This window comes from Chiloscyllium plagiosum, unplaced genomic scaffold (genome assembly GCF_037043375.1).
Source record: "Chiloscyllium plagiosum isolate Xiang-an unplaced genomic scaffold, Cpla_swu_hap1 HiC_scaffold_12, whole genome shotgun sequence".
Classification (NCBI taxonomy): domain Eukaryota; kingdom Metazoa; phylum Chordata; class Chondrichthyes; order Orectolobiformes; family Hemiscylliidae; genus Chiloscyllium; species Chiloscyllium plagiosum.
Genome location: NW_028270150.1, coordinates 34,550,557 through 34,570,963, shown reverse-complemented (window position 1 = coordinate 34,570,963; position 20,407 = coordinate 34,550,557). Strand labels below are relative to the sequence as shown.

General features: G+C 43.8%; 1 protein-coding gene across 1 annotated transcript in view; it reads left to right on the top strand.

The window, feature by feature from the left end:
* The window catches only part of ros1 (c-ros oncogene 1, receptor tyrosine kinase), a 235,291-nt gene that overhangs the window by 61,629 nt on the left and 153,255 nt on the right, over positions 1–20,407 (top strand). Inside the window, exons 13-16 of the mRNA XM_087992610.1 lie at positions 525–1,039; positions 3,878–4,081; positions 6,001–6,105; positions 7,113–7,291. Of these exons, the coding sequence (XP_087848736.1) occupies positions 525–1,039; positions 3,878–4,081; positions 6,001–6,105; positions 7,113–7,291 (1,003 nt within the window). The remainder of the gene's footprint in view (positions 1–524; positions 1,040–3,877; positions 4,082–6,000; positions 6,106–7,112; positions 7,292–20,407) is intronic.

Below are 20,407 nucleotides of genomic sequence, written 5' to 3'. Positions count from 1 at the left end.
GGTATCTCAGCTCTTGTCCTTCTAAGCCTTTGAAGTCATAGGTTTGGAAAGTGCTGTCAGGGGATGCTTGATGTATTCCTGCTCCGCATCTTATAGATAGTATTCACGACTACTGCTGTACCAGCGTGTTTGTAGGGAATAGATATTTAAGGTGGCATGTGGGGTCCTGATCAAGTACGATGTTTTGTCCTGAATGGTATTTGGACTTGAGAGTGCTGTTGACGTAGAAAAGAGCCAGTCAAGTGTGGAATTGAAAAATCCAGCATGAGTTACGAAGGTACTTAAAGGAGAAAAAGGATTTAAAGAGGAAAATGATAAAATTCCAACTTCGGAGCGACTTTATTCAACACAATCAGCCAGAATTATTAATGCTTTGAAAATCCAAGCTTGGTATTGCTGCATAAAATATATAATCATTTTTGTGGCATATGTACTTTCTACTTAAATTTCTTTTTGGAATGGGTTTGTATACTTTGATCAATAATATTAATCTTTTATTACTTGTCCTATTTTCATTTTTATAGATATTTGTTTATTGCTTTCATGGATAGCCTATATCGTACGGCTTTACCAGGAATGGTGTTGGAAGCTGAGATCAAAAGCATGGAACCTATAGTAGCAAATACATCACTTCTCACTTTCACTTTGACCCCATATTTTAAAAGACTTGTTTACATTAGTGGCAGAGGAGGGACAGTCCATCATATATTTTTGGATGGGACAGAAATGGGCTTGAACAGCTTACTGCCATTTGATACGGCCAATATTCAACATATAGTCCATTCTTATAATTTATGGGTTTTAACGAATGGAAAGCAGGTCTATGTTGCAGAAGAATACGATAAGCAGTTGTACCCAATTGAGGTGAGTGTGGAGTCATGCAACGTGAAGGATGGAAACTTTGACAACTTGTTTTTATGGGACTCTTCTACTCAGCCTTTGCCAATACCTCTTCATGAACCTACCCACTTGCAAGTTGTCTTCGGATTCAATTCAGCAGCTTTAAACTGGAGAAAGCCTCTACCAGGGGATGGGCTTGGTATGTTTTTGATTTGGTATATGATCATGTAGTTATTTCTTGGATGAAAATAATGCATTTTTTTTTGAAAAGTTTCAAACTAAGGGATAGAGTTGCCTCATTGTCACAGTAAAGATGGTTGCATAAAGGAGAAGTATTTGGTGTGGAGGTGGTGGAGGAGACGTAGATAAAGTAATCACTGATTAATCCATTAAAACACTTGTGGTTTATTATGAGCGTGTGAAAACCAGTCAATAAGAAATTAAATTGGAGCTGCTTTGGCATACATGCCATTATGATATAAATGACAGTTGTGTTCCTCTGCAACCTCACGATACAGAAAACCCTGCCATGGAAAACCCCTATAGAAAGCTGTGCTGTCGAAGATTGCTATAGAAAATCGCTTATATCCATTCAGTGGAAACTTGGCATCATCCAAACAATGCTCGCAATTTGTCAATCGTGTTACAGTCAATTCGCATTGACAAAATGCTGGATATACCAGAATGACCTGTAAATACTCTGCCAGATTATAATAGTACCCCATATGTTAATTTGTGGGGATGCTAAAAAGATTATAAGTAGGGATCAGTGGTGGAGCGGCTGTGGTCAATTTCAGAGAACTGTGGGATCGAAAGCGAGGGATGCTAATTCAGGGCTCACCCTCTCCAAAAACAGTATGGAGGAAGCTAAGGGCTAGTGAGTCCTCAGATGGCTGAAATTTAAGTGGAGGCAATGGCCTAGTGGTATTGTTGCTATACTATTAATGCAGAGACCCAGGTTCGAATCCTGCCATGGCAGACGGTGGAATTTGAATCCAGTAAAATTTGAAATTAAGAGTCTAATGACGACCATGAATTATTGTCAATTATTGGGGAAAAACCCACCTGGTTCATTAATGTCCTTGAGGGAAGGAAACTACCATCCACACCCAGTCTGGCCTATATGAGACTCCAGACCCACAGCAATGTGGTTAACTCTTAATTACACACTGGGTAATTAAGGATGGGCAATAAGTGCTGGCCTGCCGGCGATGTCCTCATCCTGCAATAAATAAAAAATATTAGGCTCTCTAGTTCTCGTCCCTCAGCCCCACCTCATCCCATTTAGTATACCTCATCTATGCTAACTCATGCTCTACCATAACAGCCAGTTCATATCCTCAATGCCAACCTATGCCCCATTCAGCCCCATGGACCCTTTGTGTGCTAACTTATGTCAACAAATGATTCCCCCATGTCCCAGTGGCCTTGTATAGCATTTGTGCCAACTCATGTCCTTCCAATCACAATCCATTGCTCTTGTGCTGTCTATACCAAGTTACCCAGTATCCACCATGGACCATGCTGACGTGGTGTGCAGTTAAGTTCCAAGTATCTATTTCAGATTTCACTATGTGAACACTTTCAGAGGTAAAAGTCCATTAAATACATTTAAATATTTTCATATCCTTTTAGAAAAACAAGCAATTGTATTCATAGCCCACATCAAAGAAAGCTACTCCTTTAACTCCTTGGAGCTGTTACTTAAATTCTCCCCCATTGGACTAGGATAGATCTTGGAAGTAATCAAGCAGTGATAATATTGTAATGCTACCTTTTAGGGCAGTGATAACCAAGCACTTACTGAAACTGACTTTTTTTTCAGCTGAGAAACATAGCAGGAGATTTAAATAACGGAGTTGGGAGGTCATGTTGTAGCTGTACAGGACATTGGTTTGGCCACTTTTGGAATATTGTGTGCAATTTTGGTCTCTCTCCAATCGGAAGGATATTGTGAAACTTGGAAGGGTTCAAAAAAGATTTACAAGGATTTTACCAGGGTTGGAGGTTTTGAGCTATAGGGAGAAACTGAATGGGCTGGTGCTGTTTTCCCTGGAGTGTTGGAGGCTGAAGGGTGATAGAGGTTTACAAAATTATGAGGGGCAGGGATAGGGTAAATAGACAAGGTCTTTTCCCTTGGGTGTGGGAGCCCAGAACTGGAGGGCATACGTTTAGGGTGAGAGGGGAAAAATGTAAAAGCGATCTAAGGGGCAACGTTTTCATGCAGAGGTTGATGCATGTATGGAATGAGCTGCCAGAGGAAGTGGTGGTGGATGGTACAATTACAACATATATGAATAGAAAGCATTTAGAGGGATATGGGCCAAGTGCTGGCCAATGGGACTAGATTAGTTTAGGATATCTGGTTGGACCAAAGAATCTGTACACCTATATGACTCCATGACAGCTTAACAGTTCCATAGGCTGTATCTGCCTTTTATGAAAATTCACACCTATTCTTAAGTTGTAAGTCTCAGACTCTGCGAAATGGACGTTGCTGCAGTGAAAATGGGACCTTTTTGAACTCCACATTAAGTTCAAATGAGCCTGCTGGATTTATTTCCTCTATGTGTCAATCCCATCTTAATCCTTTTCCTATACTGACAAAAATAAGACCTGTCAGAAATGGGCAGAAATTCTGGATCCTAAGTCCTGATACCATTTTGGATTAAGTACTGAGTCTCCAAGCCTATTAAATTCTGGGCTTTATTTTTTCCCTCTATGCTATATTTTGCCAATTGCCTAGGAAGAATTTCATGCCATGTTCAAGCATCAGACTAGATCCAAAGCAGGCAAACTTTTATCTAGCTTCACAATGTGAAAAAAAGTGTTGACACAAATCAATAAATGTATAAAATATTTCTGTTTTCAGATCTGTTGTGCAGTTAGAGTTTCACACACCTGAGAGAAATGTAATTGATATTTTACAAATTCACAACGCAGTGTGAAAATGATTAAGTCATTCCCTTGATTAATTTTCATTTGTTTCAGCAGAACAATGTGTTCATTTCTTGTCAATATTATGTTTCTGTTCAAGGACCTAATGCATGGCAGCAGTGGTCCTATGACCTGATTATTATAAATGGTAACATAAGCAACTATAAGGATGGAATCCGTTCAACAAATATCACCTTGCATGGCTTGAGCAGTTCTACATTATATACTTTCAAGATACGTGCATCTTCTCCAGGTGGCAAAGGTCCATGGTCTTCAATGTTTCAAGGAACAACACTTAAAGAAGGTAGAAATAATGTTTCTATGTTTCTAAATGTTTGCCAGTGAATTTTTTAGCATTTTGATTCAAGTTACAAAGGTATTAATCATGAGTCAAGTTGTGCAAATATAAAGATTAAAAAGGAATTTGGTCAAATAATGAATTTAGAATCATAGAATGCCTACAGTATGGAAAGAGGCCATTTGGTCGATCGAGTCTGCACTGACCCTCAGAATAGCACCCCACCCTGACCCAGCCCCTTACCCTATCATCCCAAATTTACCATGGCTAATTCACTGTCAGCCTGCAAATTATGGGGTAACTTAACATGGCCAATGCACCTAACCTGCACATCTTTGGACTTTGTGAGGAAACTAGACCACCTGGCAGAAATCCATGCAGACACAGGTAGAACACGCAACCGCTACACAGACAGGGCTGGAATCGTACCTCGGTCCCTAGCACTATGCAGTAGCAGTGCTAACCACTGAGCCATCATGCTGAATTTAGTGGGGTATTATAGTAGGAACATCTAGAGAAAGGGTGAACCATGGTTATCTTATGTTGGAGTAATTTTCTTAACTTTCTCTTCTTCATAGTTAAGTATGTTCCTTGACTTTGAACAAGATGCATATCAGCAAGGTGCTGCTTTTGTGTTTTTAAGCCTTTTGTTAGCACATCAGCCATATTGCTGCTTAAACATTTCAGCCTTGCACTGAAGTTCAGCTTGTGAAATGCAAATTGGATCTGATGACCTGAATTCACTTTGTTCTGATTTCAGTTAATGCAGCATACACGGCCTTTTAGGGAACCAGTTCTCATACTGATTTCGTTTAATCAACTGATAACTCCTCAGAGATGTTTACTTTCTGACTCACTGGGAGTGGGAGTCCCTACAGTTTGAGAGAACAGCCAGGGCACTTTATCTCTTTAGCTAGTGTACGCTATCACTGACGTGGTATCCACCCAGTCATCAGATCCTGGCAATTTTTCTGTCTCAAGATGCATTATTTCCTCAATTACTCTTTTATTTTACACATTTACTTTTCTCTGCTTGTTTTATTATTCGATTCCCATTAACAATTGGTATTTTAACTCTTCCTCTGTGAAAAATGCCACTAAGTGCTTATTGTGTTATTATTCATTAATTTTTTGTGCCTGTCTTGGCTGCATGATAACACTTGCGTCTGTGTCATAAGGTCATGCAGAGGTTGGGGGTGGGGGGATGAAGGGGTTAATTATTACTTTGGGCAATCATGTGCTTACCTTAGGCCAGCACATCCCACATATGATATTCTTCCAAGAAGGCTCCTTCTCCACCTCCATCTCCTCCTTTCTAATAGACATAGCTATTTCTTCTTCTCTGATTGTTCTTTCAACCCTAACTAATCAAATAATACTATCCATGGTAAGGATAAAGAAAAGGGTAATAAAGTACCTGAGGAACAATCGGATGATTGGGGACTATTTTTGACCCAAAGCACACTGATATCCTAATATCAGTGCAGCGTAGTGTTTCTTTAAACGTTAGTTTGGGAGACCTGTTCTGGAAAGTTGTGCTAGCTGGGACAGCCCGATTTTGTATTAAAAGTACTTTGAGGATGTAATTGTGTCACTGATACCGATTGGCTTATGGTCCTCCATCTACATCTCGTAAATGCCTTCATTTACAAAACTGTGTTGTTAAAATAATGACATACAGGAATAGAATGGCTTGTCTCCTGCAATGATTTTGTCTGGGTCTAAGTGAGCAGAGTTCAAATTTCCATGATAATCTTAAGTTAGCTTAATATTATGATATTCTATTTTTTTTGGTGGGAATATCTGGTTATATTAACCTCTATTGTTTGCTACTTCTGTAAACACAAAATTAATCTTTGCAATTTAGTTACTTTGGCGATATGTGTATTACGTTTAATTCATTTTGCTCTCTCATTTTCTTGAAGGTGCTAATCCCTATATTCTAGCAGGAAATGAAATGGGAATCTGGAAAGTTTTCTTGGATAAATTTACGAATGAAAATAAGCTTCCAAGTGTCAAAAATGCAATAGGTACAGTGCAGGAATTGCATTGTAGTTTTACCTGTAAAGATCTACATTAAAAAAAATTTAGTTCAGACATTGTAAACTTCTTGATATTCAAAGTACACAATTTATTTAATTTCAAGGTGTTTTTAGAAGAAGTCAGTCTAGAAACTGGAACAATTTCAGTGAATAGAACAAAGAACAAAGAAAATTTACAGCCATCGAACAGGCCCTTCGGCCCTCTAAGCCTGAGCCGATCCAAATGTACTGTTTAAACCTGTCGGTCAATTCCTAAGCATTTGTATCCCTCTGCTCCCCACCTACTCATGCATCTGTCGAGATGCATCTTAAATGAATCTACCACCTCTGCTGGCAACGCGTTACAAACACACACCACGTTTTAACATGATCAACATCTTTAAATCATTTACTGCTGCATTCATTCAGATAAATCCACAATAAATTTACATTTCTTGAGTTCAATTTAAAATTTAAGACTATTCACCTTTAAGTGAAGATAAGTATACAATTAAGATGATTGAAACAATGTGCCATGTTTCTGAATTTTAAAAAAATTACATGGGGAAGTTTTGTGTTCTAAATGATTTTTTTAAATCAAAAGGATTTTCACATTTAAAATGAATGAGTGCAGGTATTTAAAGAAGTTGTGTATTAAAGTCAGATATTGGTACTAAGGATTAGATTTTCACCTAGTCTGGTTGACTTGGGAGCCCTGTAAAATGGTGACTGAGATCCTCATTTTGGGATTCTCAACTATATTCCTGGAATTTCCAATGTTCACTGATTTTCAGACTGCAGGGTGGTGAGCCCACATCTGGCATTTCTGACCTGGCCAATGTGACTGTGGAGTACATATAGTCTATTCCTTGCAATCCTCATTGGAGTTACGACAGGCCTTAAAGAGACAGATCTTGTATTTCATAGATCTATCCATATTGTATGGTTTGTCAATATAGTCCTAATTTGCAACTGTCATTCAACTAATATAAACATTTTTCCTTTTCTAAATATAGATTTAGACTGGCTGAATAGTTCCCTCTACTGGACAAATTCTACTGGTTTCGCTCATGTCACATCCTTGTTTGATTATGACAGTGAGTCACAGGTGATAGAAGGCTTGCAGAATGTAGGAGCATTAGCTTTGGACTGGATAAGTAAAACCCTGTACTGGGCTGACAGTGAGACAAATAAGGTACACATCCTAACAATTGTATTTTTCAATGAAGTTTTAAAATATTAGAAAATAACCGCTTTATTTAATAATATTCAATCAGCTTCTGATATGCTAATAATGATGCCTTTTATGGTAAATGAACTTGATTGCTTTTAAACCATGGACTCAAATGAATTACAATTTAGTTCTGTTAGACTGTAATTTACTGATCAAGTTGAAGTCACTGTACTTTATGTGGCTATATAATGAACACGACTTGTAAATATAAACTTACTGTCAATCATGGAAATGTCCAAAGTCATACCAGCAAGAAAATTGCAAGTTGAGTATTTTAACTTAAATTGAAACAGGAAATGCTGGAAAATTCACCTGGTCTGCCAGCATCTGAGAAGAGAGAAACAGAATTAATGTTTGAAGTTCAATGGGATTCTGCTTCAGAACCCTATTCAGGAACTCCTATTGAGTATTTTAACTTACTTTGTCCTTCTGCAAAATAAACAATAGTCAGTAGGTGGAGGGGGGGGGGGGGGTGCGGGCGGGGATGTAGATATGAATCCAGGGCAAAGAAAACACCTTTCATTGGGCCTGGACCAATTTCCCTGCTGCAGTATACCCCTTGAAGGAAATTATCAACTGAATCTCACAGTTTGTTGTTGTGTTACAGCGCATTAGTATATTGTTTGGGCATCTTCATCTTCCTGGTAGGGTCCTGACTCTTTTCAGCATTGCAGAAAGCCACTATTATTTTGCAAGTAGAACATAGAGCACAGAGTATAGAACATAGAGCATTATAGCGCAATACAGGCCCTTCGGCCCTCAATGTTGCACCGACATAGAACCAATCTGAAACCCATCTAACCTACACTATTCCATTCTCATCCTTATGCCGATCCAATTCCCATTTAAATGCCCTTAAAGTTGGTGGGTCTACTACTGTTGCAGATAGTGCATTTCACGCCCTTACTACTCTCTGAGTAAAGAAACTACCTCTGACATCTGTCCTATATCTATCACCCGTCAGCTTAAAGCTATTCCCTTCATGCTAGCGATCACCATCCAAGGAAAACGGCTCTCACTGTCCAACCTATCTAACCCTCTGATTATCTTGTATGTTTCAATTAAGTCACCTCTTAACCTTCTTCTCTTTAATGAAAACAGCTGCAAGTCCTTCAGCCTTTCCTCGTAAGTCCTTCCCTCTGTACCAGGCAACATCCTAGTAAATCTCCTCTGAACCCTTTCCAAAGCTTCCACATCCTTCCTATAATGTGGTGACCAAAACAGTACTCCAAATGTGGCAGCACCAGAGTGTTGTACAGCTGTAGCATGATCCTGTGGTTTGGAAACGCAATCCCACGACCAATAAAAACTAACACACTGTATGCCTTCTTAACAACCCTTTCAACATGGGTGGCAACTTTGAAGGATCTATGTACCTGGACACCGAGATCTCTCTGCTCATCCACACTACCAAGGATCTTACCATTAGCCCGATACTCTCTATTCCTGTTACTCTATCCAAAGTGAATCACCTCTCACTTTTCCACATTAATCTCCATTTGCCACCTCCCAGCCCAGTTCTGTCACTTATTTATGTCTCTCTGTAACCTACAATATCCTTCGTCATTGTCCACAACGGTACTGACCTTAATGTCATCTGTGAATTTACCCATCCGTCCTTCTATGCACTCATCCAGAACATTTATATAAATGACAAACAACAGTGGACCCAGAACAGATCCTTGTGGTACCCCACTGGTAATAGAACTCCAGGATGAATATTTCCCATCAACCACCACCCTTTGTCTTCTTTCAGCTATCCAATTTCTGATCCAAACAGCTAAATCACTCTCAATCCCATGCCATCATATTTTGTGCTATAGCCTACCGTGGGGAACCTTATCAAACGCCTTACTGAAATCCATATACACCACATCAACCACTTTACCCTCGTCCACCTGTTTGGTCACCTTCTCAAAGAACTCAATAATGTTTGTGAGGCACGACCTACCCTTCACAAAACCATGTTGACTATCCCTAATCAACTTATTCCTCTCTAGATAATTATAAATCCTATCTCTTATAACACTTTTCAACACTTTACCCACAACCAAAATAAGTCTCACAGGTTTATAATCTCCAGAGTTGTCCCTACTCTCCTTCTTGAACAAGGGAATAAAATTTGCTATCCTCCAGTTTCTGGCACTATTCCTGTAGACAATGACGACATAAAGATCCAAGCCAAAGGTTCAGCAATCTCCTCCCTGGCTTCCCAGAGAATCCTAGGATAAATCCCATCCGGTTCAGAGGATTTATCTATTTTTACACTTTCCAGAATTGCGAACTCCTCCTCCTCATGCACCTCAATCCCATCTCATCTAGTAGCCTGTATCTCAGTATTGTCCTCGACCACATTGTCTTTTTCTAGTGTGAATACTGATGAAAAGTATTCATTTAGTGCTTCCCCTATCTCCCCTGACTCCCACTATTATGCTTGATTGGCCCTAATCTTATTCTTGTCATTCTTTTATAGCGATAGATCAAGGGTTTTCCTTGATCCTATCTACCAATGACTTCTCATGTTCCCTCCAGCTCTTCTTCGATCTTTCCTGGCTAACTTGTAACTCTCAAGCACTCTAACTGAGCCATCGCATCTCATCCTAACATCAGCCTTCTTCCTCCTCTTGACAAGAGATTCAACTTCCTTAGCTGAAAAATGTGTTGCAGGAAAAGCACAGCAGGTCAGGCAGCATCAAAGGAGCAGGAGAATCGATGTTTCGGGCATAAGCCCTTCTTCAGGAGTGAGGAGGAATTCCAATACCAAACAACCCAGATGGCCTCCTTCTTCAACGACCGCAATTTCCCCTCAGAAGTGGTTGACGATGCTATCCACCACATCTCCTCCACTTCCCACTCCTCCGCCCTTGAACCCCGCCCCTCCAATTGCCACCAGAACAGAACGCCACTGGTCCTCACCTACCACCCCACCAACCTCCAGATACATCGTATCATCCTTTGTCATTTCCACCACCTCCAAACAGACCCCACTACCAAGGATATATTTCCCTCCCCTCCCCTATCAGAGTTCCGGAAAGACCACTCCCTCCGCGACTCCCTCATCAGGTCCGCACCCCGCACCAACCCAACCTCCACTCCCGGCACCTTCCCCTGCAACCGCAAAACTTGCGCCCACACCTCCCCCCTCACTTCCCTCCAAGGCCCCAAGGGATCCTTCCATATCTGTCACAAATTCACCTGCACCTCCACACACATCATTTACTGCATCCGCTGCACCCGATGTGGCCTCCTATACATTGGGGAGACAGGCCGCCTACTTGCGGAACGTTTCAGAGAATACCTCTGGGACACCCGCACCAACCAACCCAACTGCCCCGTGGCTGAACACTTTAACTCCCCCTCCCAATCCGCCAAGGACATGCAGGCCCTTGGCCTCCCCCATCGCCAGACCATGGCAACACGACGTTAGGAGGAAGAGCACCTCATCTTCCGCCTAGGAACCCTCCAACCACAAGGGATGAATGCAGATTTCTCCAGCTTCCTCATTTCCCCTCCCCCCACCTTTTCTCAGTCCCAACCCTCGGACTCAGCACCGCCTTCTTGACCTGCAATCTTCTTCCCGACCTCTCTGCCCCCAACCCCTCTCCGGCCTATCATCTTCACCTTAACCTCCTTCCACCTATCGCATTCCCAACGCCCCTCCCCCAAGTCCTTCCTCCCTACCTTTTATCTTAGCCTGCTTGGCACACCCTCCTCATTCCTGAAGAAGGGCTCATGCCCAAAACGTCGATTCTCCTGCTCCTTTGATGCTGCCTGACCTGCTACGCTTTTCCAGCAACACATTTTTCAGCTCTGATCTCCAGCATCTGCAGTCCTCACTTCCTCCTATTCAACTTCCTTAGTAAACCACGGCTCCCGCACTCGACAACTTCCCCCCTGCCTGACCGGTCCATACTTATCAAGGACCCGTAGTAGCTCTTCCTTGAATAAGCTCCACATTTCAATTGTGCCCATCCCCTGCAGTTTCCTTCTCCATCCTATTTTTCCTAAATCTTGCCTAATCGCATCGAAATTGTCTTTCCCTCAGCTAGAATCTTCCTCTGCGGTATATACCTATTCCTTTCCATCACGAAAGTAAACATAACAGAATTGTGGTCACTATCACCAAAGTGCTCACCTACCTCCAAATCTAACACCTGGCCGGGTTCATTATCCAGAACCAAATCTAATGTGGCCTCGCCTCTTGTTGGCCTGTCTACATAATATGTCAGGAAAGCCTTCTGCACACATTTGACAAAAACTGGCACATCTAAAGTACTTGAACTATAGTATTCCCAGTCAATATTTGGAAAGTTAAAGATTCCCATAACAACTGGCCTGTCACTCTCGCTCCTATTGAGGATCATCTTTACTATCCTTTACACCTCTGGAACTATTTAGAGGTGTGTCGAAAACTCTCAACAGGATAACCTTTCCTTTCCTGTTTCTAATCTCAGCCCATACCACCCCCCAGTAGATGAGTCCTCAAATGTCCTTTCTGCAACTGGAACACTGTCCTTGACAAACAGTGCCACACCACCCCATCTTTTACCATTTTCTCTCTTCTTACCGAAGCAGCTAATCCCGGAAGCTGCAGCAACCATTCCTGTCCCTGTTCTACCCATGTCTCTGAAATGGCCACAACATCGAAATCCCAGATACCAACCCATGGTGCAATTTCGCCCACCATTTTCCGGATGCTCTTGCCGTTGAAGTAGACACTCTTCAAATCAACTTCTTGCCTGCCGATGCCTTTTGCGATCTTGAAATCTTTGTTCTGACTTCACTATTCTGATCCTCCTGTATACTCGAACTAGAATTTTGGTTCCTGTCTGTAGGCCCACGTTTTGGAGCAGGACAGTCAGCTGACCATGACAGAAAGGAAAAGGTGGATAGGTGGAGATGGAACCTGGAGAGAGAGGGAGAGAGAGGCAGTTAGGTAGGCACACTGACGGATAATGGTAACTCAGGGAAAGAGAAAAGTTAAAAATGGTGACTGTAAGTGGGTGAAAGGCAGTGCTGAAAGCAGGGCCTGACAGGGTACGGGGGTAGGGTGGATGAAGGACAAGAAACAAGGTGCTCAGTGAAAGGTGGAAGAACATTGTCTGAAGTATTTCCACTTGGGGACACTGCAGCCTTTAAGAGTTAGTGTAAAATTCAATTATTGTTGGACCTGAGCATCTTGTTCCATGTCCTTTACCCAGACCCAGACCCAGACCCAGACCCAGAACCAGAACCAGACCCACACTCACACCCACACCCACACCCCAGGCCCTGTCATGACACAAACTGCTTTTAGGATTTTGGATTAGTGGTGCTTGAAGACCACAGCATTTCAGGCAGCATCAGAGGAGCAGCAAAATCGACCTTTCGGGCAAAAGCCCTTCATCAGGAATAAAGGCAGAGAGCCTGAAGAATGAAGAGATAAGCTAGAGGAGGGTGGGGGTGGGGAGAAAGTAGCATGGAGTACAATAGGTGAGTGGGGGAGGGGATGAAGGTGATAGGTCAGGGAGGAGGGTGGAGTGGATAGGTGGAAAAGAAGATAGGCAGGTAGGACAAGTCATGGGGACAGTGCTGAGCTAGAAGTTTGGAACTAGTGTGAGGTGGGGGAAGGGGAAATGAGGAAACTGTTGAAGTCCACATTGATGCCCTGGGGTTGACGTGTTCCGAGGCGGAAGATGAGGCGTTCTTCCTCCCGGCGTCTGGTGGTGAGGGAGCGGCGGTGAAGGAGGCCCAGGACCTCCATGTCCTCGGCAGAGTGGGAGGGGGAGTTGAAATGTTTGGCCACAGGGTGGTGTGGTTGATTGGTGCGAGTGTCCCGGAGATGTTCCCTAAAGCGCTCTGCTAGGAGGCGTCCAGTCTCCCCAAAGTAGAGGAGACCGCATCGGGAGCAACAGATGCAATAAATGATATTAGTGGATGTGCAGGTAAAACTTTGATGGATGTGGAAGTCTCCTTTAGGGTCTTGGATGGAGGTGAGGGAGGAGGTGTGGGCGCAGGTTTTGCAGTTCCAGCGGTAGCAGGGGAAGGTGCCAGGATGGGAGGGTGGGTTGTAGGGGGGTGCGGACCTGACCAGGTAGTCACGGAGGGAACGGTCTTTGCGGAAGGCGGAAAGGGGTGGGGAGGGAAATATATCCCTGATGGTGCGGTCTTTTTGGACGTGGCGGATAATTTGGTTTATGCGAAGGTTGGTAGGGTGGAAGGTGAGCACCAGGGGCGTTCTGTCCTTGTTACAGTTGGAGGGGTGGGGTCTGAGGACGGACGTGTGGCATGTGGACGAGATGCGTTGGAGGGCATCTTTAATCACATGGGAAGGGAAATTGCGCTCTCTAAAGAAGGAGGCCATCTGGTGTGTTCTGTGGTTGAACTGGTCCTCCTGGGAGCAGATACGGCGGAGGTGGAGGAATTGGGAATACGGGATGGCATTTTTGCAAGAGGTAGGGTGGGAAGAGGTGTAATCCAGGTAGCTGTGGAAGTCGGTGGGTTTGTAAAAAAATGTCAGTGTCAAGTCGGTCACCATTAATGGAGATGGAGAGGTCCAGGAAGGGGAGGGAGGTGTCAGAGATGGTCCAGGTAAATTTAAGGTCAGGGTGGAATGTGTTGGTGAAGTTGATGAATTGCTCAACTACCTCGCGGGAGCACGAGGTGGCACCAATGCAGTCATCAATGTAGCGGAGGAAGAGGTGGGGAGTGGTGCCGGTGTATTGACGGAAGATTGACTGTTCTATGTAGCCAACAAAGAGACAGGCATAGCTGGGGCCCATACTTGTGCCCATGGCTGCCCCTTTGGTCTGGAGGAAGTGGGAGGATTCGAAGGAGAAATTGTTAAGGGTGAGGACCAGTTCGGCCAAATGAATGAGAGTGTCGGTGGAAGGGTACTGTTGGGGACATCGGGAGAGAACAAAATGGAGGGCTTGGAGGCCCTGGTCATGGCGGATGGAGGTGTAGAGGGATTGGATAGCCATGGTGAAGATGAGGCGTTGGGGGCTGGGGAAACCGATGTCTTGGAGGAGGTGGAGGGCGTGGGTGGTGTCTTGAATGTATGTGGGAAGTTCCTGGACTAGGGGGGATAGGACAGTGTCGAGGTAGGTAGAGATGAGTTCAGTGGGGCAGGAGCATGCTGAGACAATGGGTTGGCCAGGGTGGTCAGGCTTGTGGATCTTGGGATGGAGGTAGAACCGGGCAGAGCGGGGTTCCCAGACTATGAGGTTGGAAACTGTGGGTGGGAGATCTCCTGAGGTCATGAGGTTCTGTATGGTCTGGGAGATGATGGTTTGGTGATGGGGGGTGGGGTCATGGTCGAGGGGGCGGTAGGAAGAGGTGTCCTCGAGTTGTCGTTTGGCTTCAGCGGTGTAGAGGTCAGTGCGCCAGACTACCACTGCGCCCCCTTTATCTGCTGGCTTGATGGTGAGGTTGGCATTGGAGCAGAGGGATTGGAGTGCTGCGCGTTGTGAGGGTGAGAGGTTGGAGTGGGGGAGAGGGGTAGACAGTTATGCCTGTCTCTTTGTTGGCTACATAGAACAGTCGATCTTCCGTAATTACACCGGCACCACTCCCCACCTCTTCCTCCGCTACATTGATGACTGCATTGGCGCCACCTCATGCTCCCGCGAGGAGGTTGAGCAATTCATCAACTTCACCAACACATTCCACCCTGACCTTAAATTTACCTGGACCATCTCTAACACCTCCCTCCCCTTCCTGGACCTCTCCATCTCCATTAATGGTGACCGACTTGACACTGACATTTTTTACAAACCCACTGACTCCCACAGCTACCTGGATTACACCTCTTCCCACCCTACCTCTTGCAAAAATGCCATCTCGTATTCCCAATTCCTCCACCTTCACCGTACCTGCTCCCAGGAGGACCAGTTCCACCACAAAACACACCAGATGGCCTCCTTCTTTAGAGAGCACAATTTCCCTTCCCACGTGGTTAAAGATGCCCTCCAACGCATCTTGTCCACATGCCGCACCTGCGCCCTCAGACCCCACCCCTCCAACTGTAACAAGGACAGAACGCCTCTGGTGCTCACCTTCCATCCTACCAACCTTCGCATAAACCAAATCATCCGCCGACATTTCTGCCACCTCCAAAAAGACCGCACCACCAGGGATATATTTCCCTCCCCACCCCTTTCAACCTTCCACAAAGACCGTTCCCTCCGTGACTACCTGGTCAGGTCCACGCCCCCTACAACACACCCTCCCATCCTGGCACCTTCCCCTGCCACCGCAGGAACTGCAAAACCTGCGCCCACACCTCCCTCCCTCACCTCCATCCATGACCCTAAAGGAGACTTCCACATCCATCAACGTTTTACCTGCACATCTACTAATATTCTTTATTGCATCCGTTGCTCCCGATGTGGTCTCCTCTACAATGGGGAGACTGGACGCCTCCTAGCAGAGCGCTTTAGGGAACATCTCCGGGACACCCGCACCAATCAACCACACCGCCCCGTGGCCCAACATTTCAACTCCCCCTCCCACTCTGCCGAGGACATGGAGGTCCTGGGCCTCCTTCACCGCCGCTCCCTCACCACCAGACGCCGGGAGGAAGAACGCCTCATCTTCCGCCTCGGAACACGTCAACCCCAGGGCATCAATGTGGACTTCAGCAGTTTCCTCATTTCCCCTTCCCCCACCTCACACTAGTTCCAAACTTCCAGCTCAGCACTGTCCCCATGACTTGTCCTACCTGCCTATCTTCTTTTCCACCTATCCACTCCACCCTCCTCCCTGACCTATCACCTTCATCCCCTCCCCCACTCACCTATTGTACTCCATGCTACTTTCTCCCCACCCCCACCCTCCTCTAGCTTATCTCTTCATTCTTCAGGCTCTCTGCCTTTATTCCTGATGAAGGGCTTTTGCCCGAAACATCGATTTTACTGCTCCTCGGATGCTGCCTGAAATGCTGTGGTCTTCCAGCACCACTAATCCAGAATCTGGTTTCCAGCATCTGCAGTCATTGTTTTTACCTACAGACTGCTTTTAGCACAGCCAATGCATTTTCACATTCTTATGATCCCCATTATCAGCTTTTCTTCTTCCTTGGCTTAATCAACCATTCCTTTCTCTGTCCAACCGTCCTTCTTTATCTCTGGGTTCATCTTTATCTTTGGGAGGTGACAGCCCAATGGTATTATCACTAGACTGTTAATCTAGAGATCAATGTTCTGGGGACCTGGGTTCAAATCCTGCCATGGCTGATTGTGGAGTTTGGGTTCAATTTTCAGCTATTACAAGGGGGCATAGCTTTAAATTAAGGGGGGGTAGGTATAGGACAGATGTTAGGGGTAGGTTCTTTACTCAGCGAGTCGTGAGTTCATGGAATGCCCTGCCAGTAGCAGTGGTGGACTCTCCCTCATTATGGGCATTTAAGCGGGCATTGGATAGGCATATGGAGGATAGTGGGCTAGTGTAGGTTAGGTGGGCTTGGATCGGCGCAACATCGAGGGCCGAAGGGCCTGTACTGCGCTGTATTCTTCTATGTTCTATGTTCTGTCTCCATCTATTCCCCCCTACCCCTGACCTTAGCATATATCCCATTCCTTCCTTGCTGCTCTCAGTTCTGCAGAAGAGTCACTGAACTCAAAATGTTTTTTTTGTAATTCATTCACAGGATATGAGCATTGCTGGCTAGGCTGACATTCATTGCCCATCCTGAATTGCTCAGAGGGCAGTTGAGTGGCAACCACATTGCTGTGCATCTGGAGTCACGTGTAATCCAGAGCAGATGAAGATGGCAGATTTCCTTCCCTGAAGGACATTAGTGAAGTGAATACGTTTTTCTGGTAGTGGTTTCATGGTCATCAATAGATTCTGAATTCCAGATTTCTTTTAATGGAATTCTAATTTCACCATCTGCATTTGAACCTGGGTCCCCAGAACATCAGCTGAGTTTCTGGATTAATAGTTGAGATGATGTTGCTGGGCCATTGCCGTTTTATGCATTTATATCCCTAATGTTTGACTCAAGTAATTGGTCTGTTCTGTGTGTGCTGCCATTGCCTGCCTATCTCGCCCATTTGTTCAGACAAATGCAAGCAGTAGATAAAACATCTGTCAGAAAACTATTTACAGACCTCGTGGACAGAAATTAATTGGAAAAGCTCACCGGATGTGAATTCTGCTCGCATGTTTGAGAAGTTTATGGATGACCCCAAATTAGTGGTATAGTGGACAGTGAAGATTGTAAAGAGATCTTACTCAACTGGATCAATGGGCTGAGTGGCAACAGATGGAATTTAATTTGGATAATTACGTTTTGGTAATATAAACAAAGATAGGATTTATATATTTATTAATAGTAGGGCCATGGGTAGTGTTGTAGAACACAGAGACCTGGAGGTTCAGGCACATTATTATTTTGAAATTTGCCTCACAGGTAGACAGGGTGATTAAGAAGGCCTTTTAGCAGGCTTATCTTCATTACTCTGTCCTTTGATATAGGAGGTGGGAAGTCATGTTGAGGTTGTACAGGATGTTGATGAGGCCTTTTCTGAAGTACTGCGTGCAGTTCTGGTTGTCCTGTTACAGAAAGGATATTATCAAGTTGGAGAGGGTTCAGAAAAGATTTATCAGGATATTGCTGAGAATGGAGGGTTTGTGATTTAAAATACACTGGAAAGCCTGGGACCTTTTGCACTGGAATGCAGGAGGTGGAGGGGTGGCCTTACAGGTTTATAAAATCATGAGAGGTACAGATAAGGTGAATGACAAGGGTCGTTTCCCTCGGATAGGGGAATTCAAAACTAGCTGACGTATGTTAAGGTGAGAAGAGAAAGATTTAAAAAGGAAGAAAAAAAAACTGCTGAGCTTTTCCAGCAACTTCAGTTTTCCTTTAAAAAGGGCATGAGGAGCAACTTTTTTTACATGGAGTCGTTCATGTTTGGAATGAGCTAACAGGGAAAATGATGGTTGCATGTATGGTTACAACGTTTAAAAGACATTTGGATATGTTCATTACTGGGAAAGGTTTGGAAAAACACAGGCAGATGGGACTGGTATAGTTTGGGAACATACTCGGCGTGGATTGGACCGAAGGGTCTGTTTCCATGCTGTATGACTCTATGCAGGGCCATTTATTATTATTTGTGTGTCTGTCAGCCTCCATTTCATCTTGATGTCTTCTGTCAATTATCCCCCATCACTTCCCCAACCCCCTTTCATCTAACAATGATTGACTGTATCTGTATGTCCACCATCCCCCTCTTCCATTTAGTAATTCATCCTCATGGAAACCTTCACTTGACATTCATCAATGTGTCTCAGTTGAGCTATTGATGGACTCATCCTGATGTTGAGAAAGCAAGATATTGACAGCAGCCTAATTGAGTTTCACTGCCTGCCTCACTTTCTGATCTTACAGGTTCCATTAAATTCCTTCACCCAGTATATGTAAGTAATACAATGGGCTGGATACTGCATACCCTTGCTGGCTGTGATTTCATTGGGTGGAGATGCAAAAAAGGACAGGTCTTATGAGGAAAGGCTGAGAGGCTTGGGTCTGTTCTCATTGGAAAGAAGAAGGCTAAGCAGGGATTTGATAGAGACATACAAGATGATCAGAGGATTAGATATGGTGGACAGTGAAAGTCTTTTTCCTAGGGTGATGACGCCAGCTTGTACGAGGGGGCATAACTACAAATTGAGGGGTGATAGATTTAAGACAGACATCAGGAGCAGGTTCTTTACTCAGAGAGTGGTAAGGGCGTGGAATGCCCTACCTGCCAACGTAGTTAACCCAGCCACATTAGGAAGATTTAAACAATCCTTGGATAAACACATGGAAGATGATGGGATAGTGTAGGGGAGGACCTGAAAATAGTTCACAGGCCGGAGCAACGTCCAGGGCCGAAGGACTTGTTCCGCGCTGTATTGTTCTATGTTCTATGTTCTATGACTAGCCAACCACCTTCCCATTTGTACCCATCCTAAAGGGTGGGAAATCAATGTGAATATTACTGTGACCACACCACAGTACAGTTGGTATTGGCAAGCAGACCGAAATGGGCAGCCTGTTTCATTTTTTTAAACACATCTTTAGAAGTGCAGGAAGGAAGAAGGGTATTGTCTTTGGAAGGTGTTATTTGCGCAATTAGGGCAATTTCCTTCCTCCTTGCATGAATGGTAAAATCTACCCCTCTGTTCCATCCCACCCATTTAAGGCCATGGTACTTTCCTCATCCAATGCTCCTTCTCTATCTCAGTCTGGGATCCACTGGCACCTTAACCATGGGACTGGCTGCTACAATAGAAGCATCTGCTTGCCAAGCACTAGTGCTGATGGGTCTAATGGAATTGACAGCCAATCACATTGACCAGATCTTCTGCCATTGAGGAGTAGAAGTGCATCTGTCCACTAATACAGTCTTCCCAAAGCACATTATGGCTGTGAGGCAGGCTTGCTTTGATTCTGTGTTCACTGGCTACTGATCTGTGCCCAATGTCTTGCTAGATCTGGAAGATTTCATAATACAACTGATAATCAAGTTATCTAGATTTGCCTATTATAATTTTACAATTCATTACACAAGTCGAATTTCTGATTATAATTTTGGCAATAATGAACATACTTACATTTTAATTTTATGCTCTTTTTAATATCCTTTATCCCTCTCCAAAAACCTTATTTTGTTCTTCTTTGTGGATTTACATAGGTTGCAGTACTCACTATAGTACACATGATCAAAACTTGGAACCTAAGCTCCATTTTGCAAATTGTGTAATGTATGAGTCAAATATACGATAGATATTTTGTTATGTTTGACACAGTTATTGATCCCACATAACCATACTACCCACAGTTGAAGGGCACACTAATAAACATTTTTGAAGTGAAATGTATAAATAAATTAACTAAGTATCCTCAGTGAAAATGAGCATATTTAAATTTTTCAAATAAAAAATGAGCCCAATACAACTTTATCTCAGACAAAATAGCTACAAGATGCTTGTACATTGAAACCATAAATTAGAAAAAAAAGGTCACTTGCTGAAAAGAACATTCAGAATTTGAGTAGTAATTGCAATAATGTCAGCACTTAAATGACAATTACAGCACAAAGC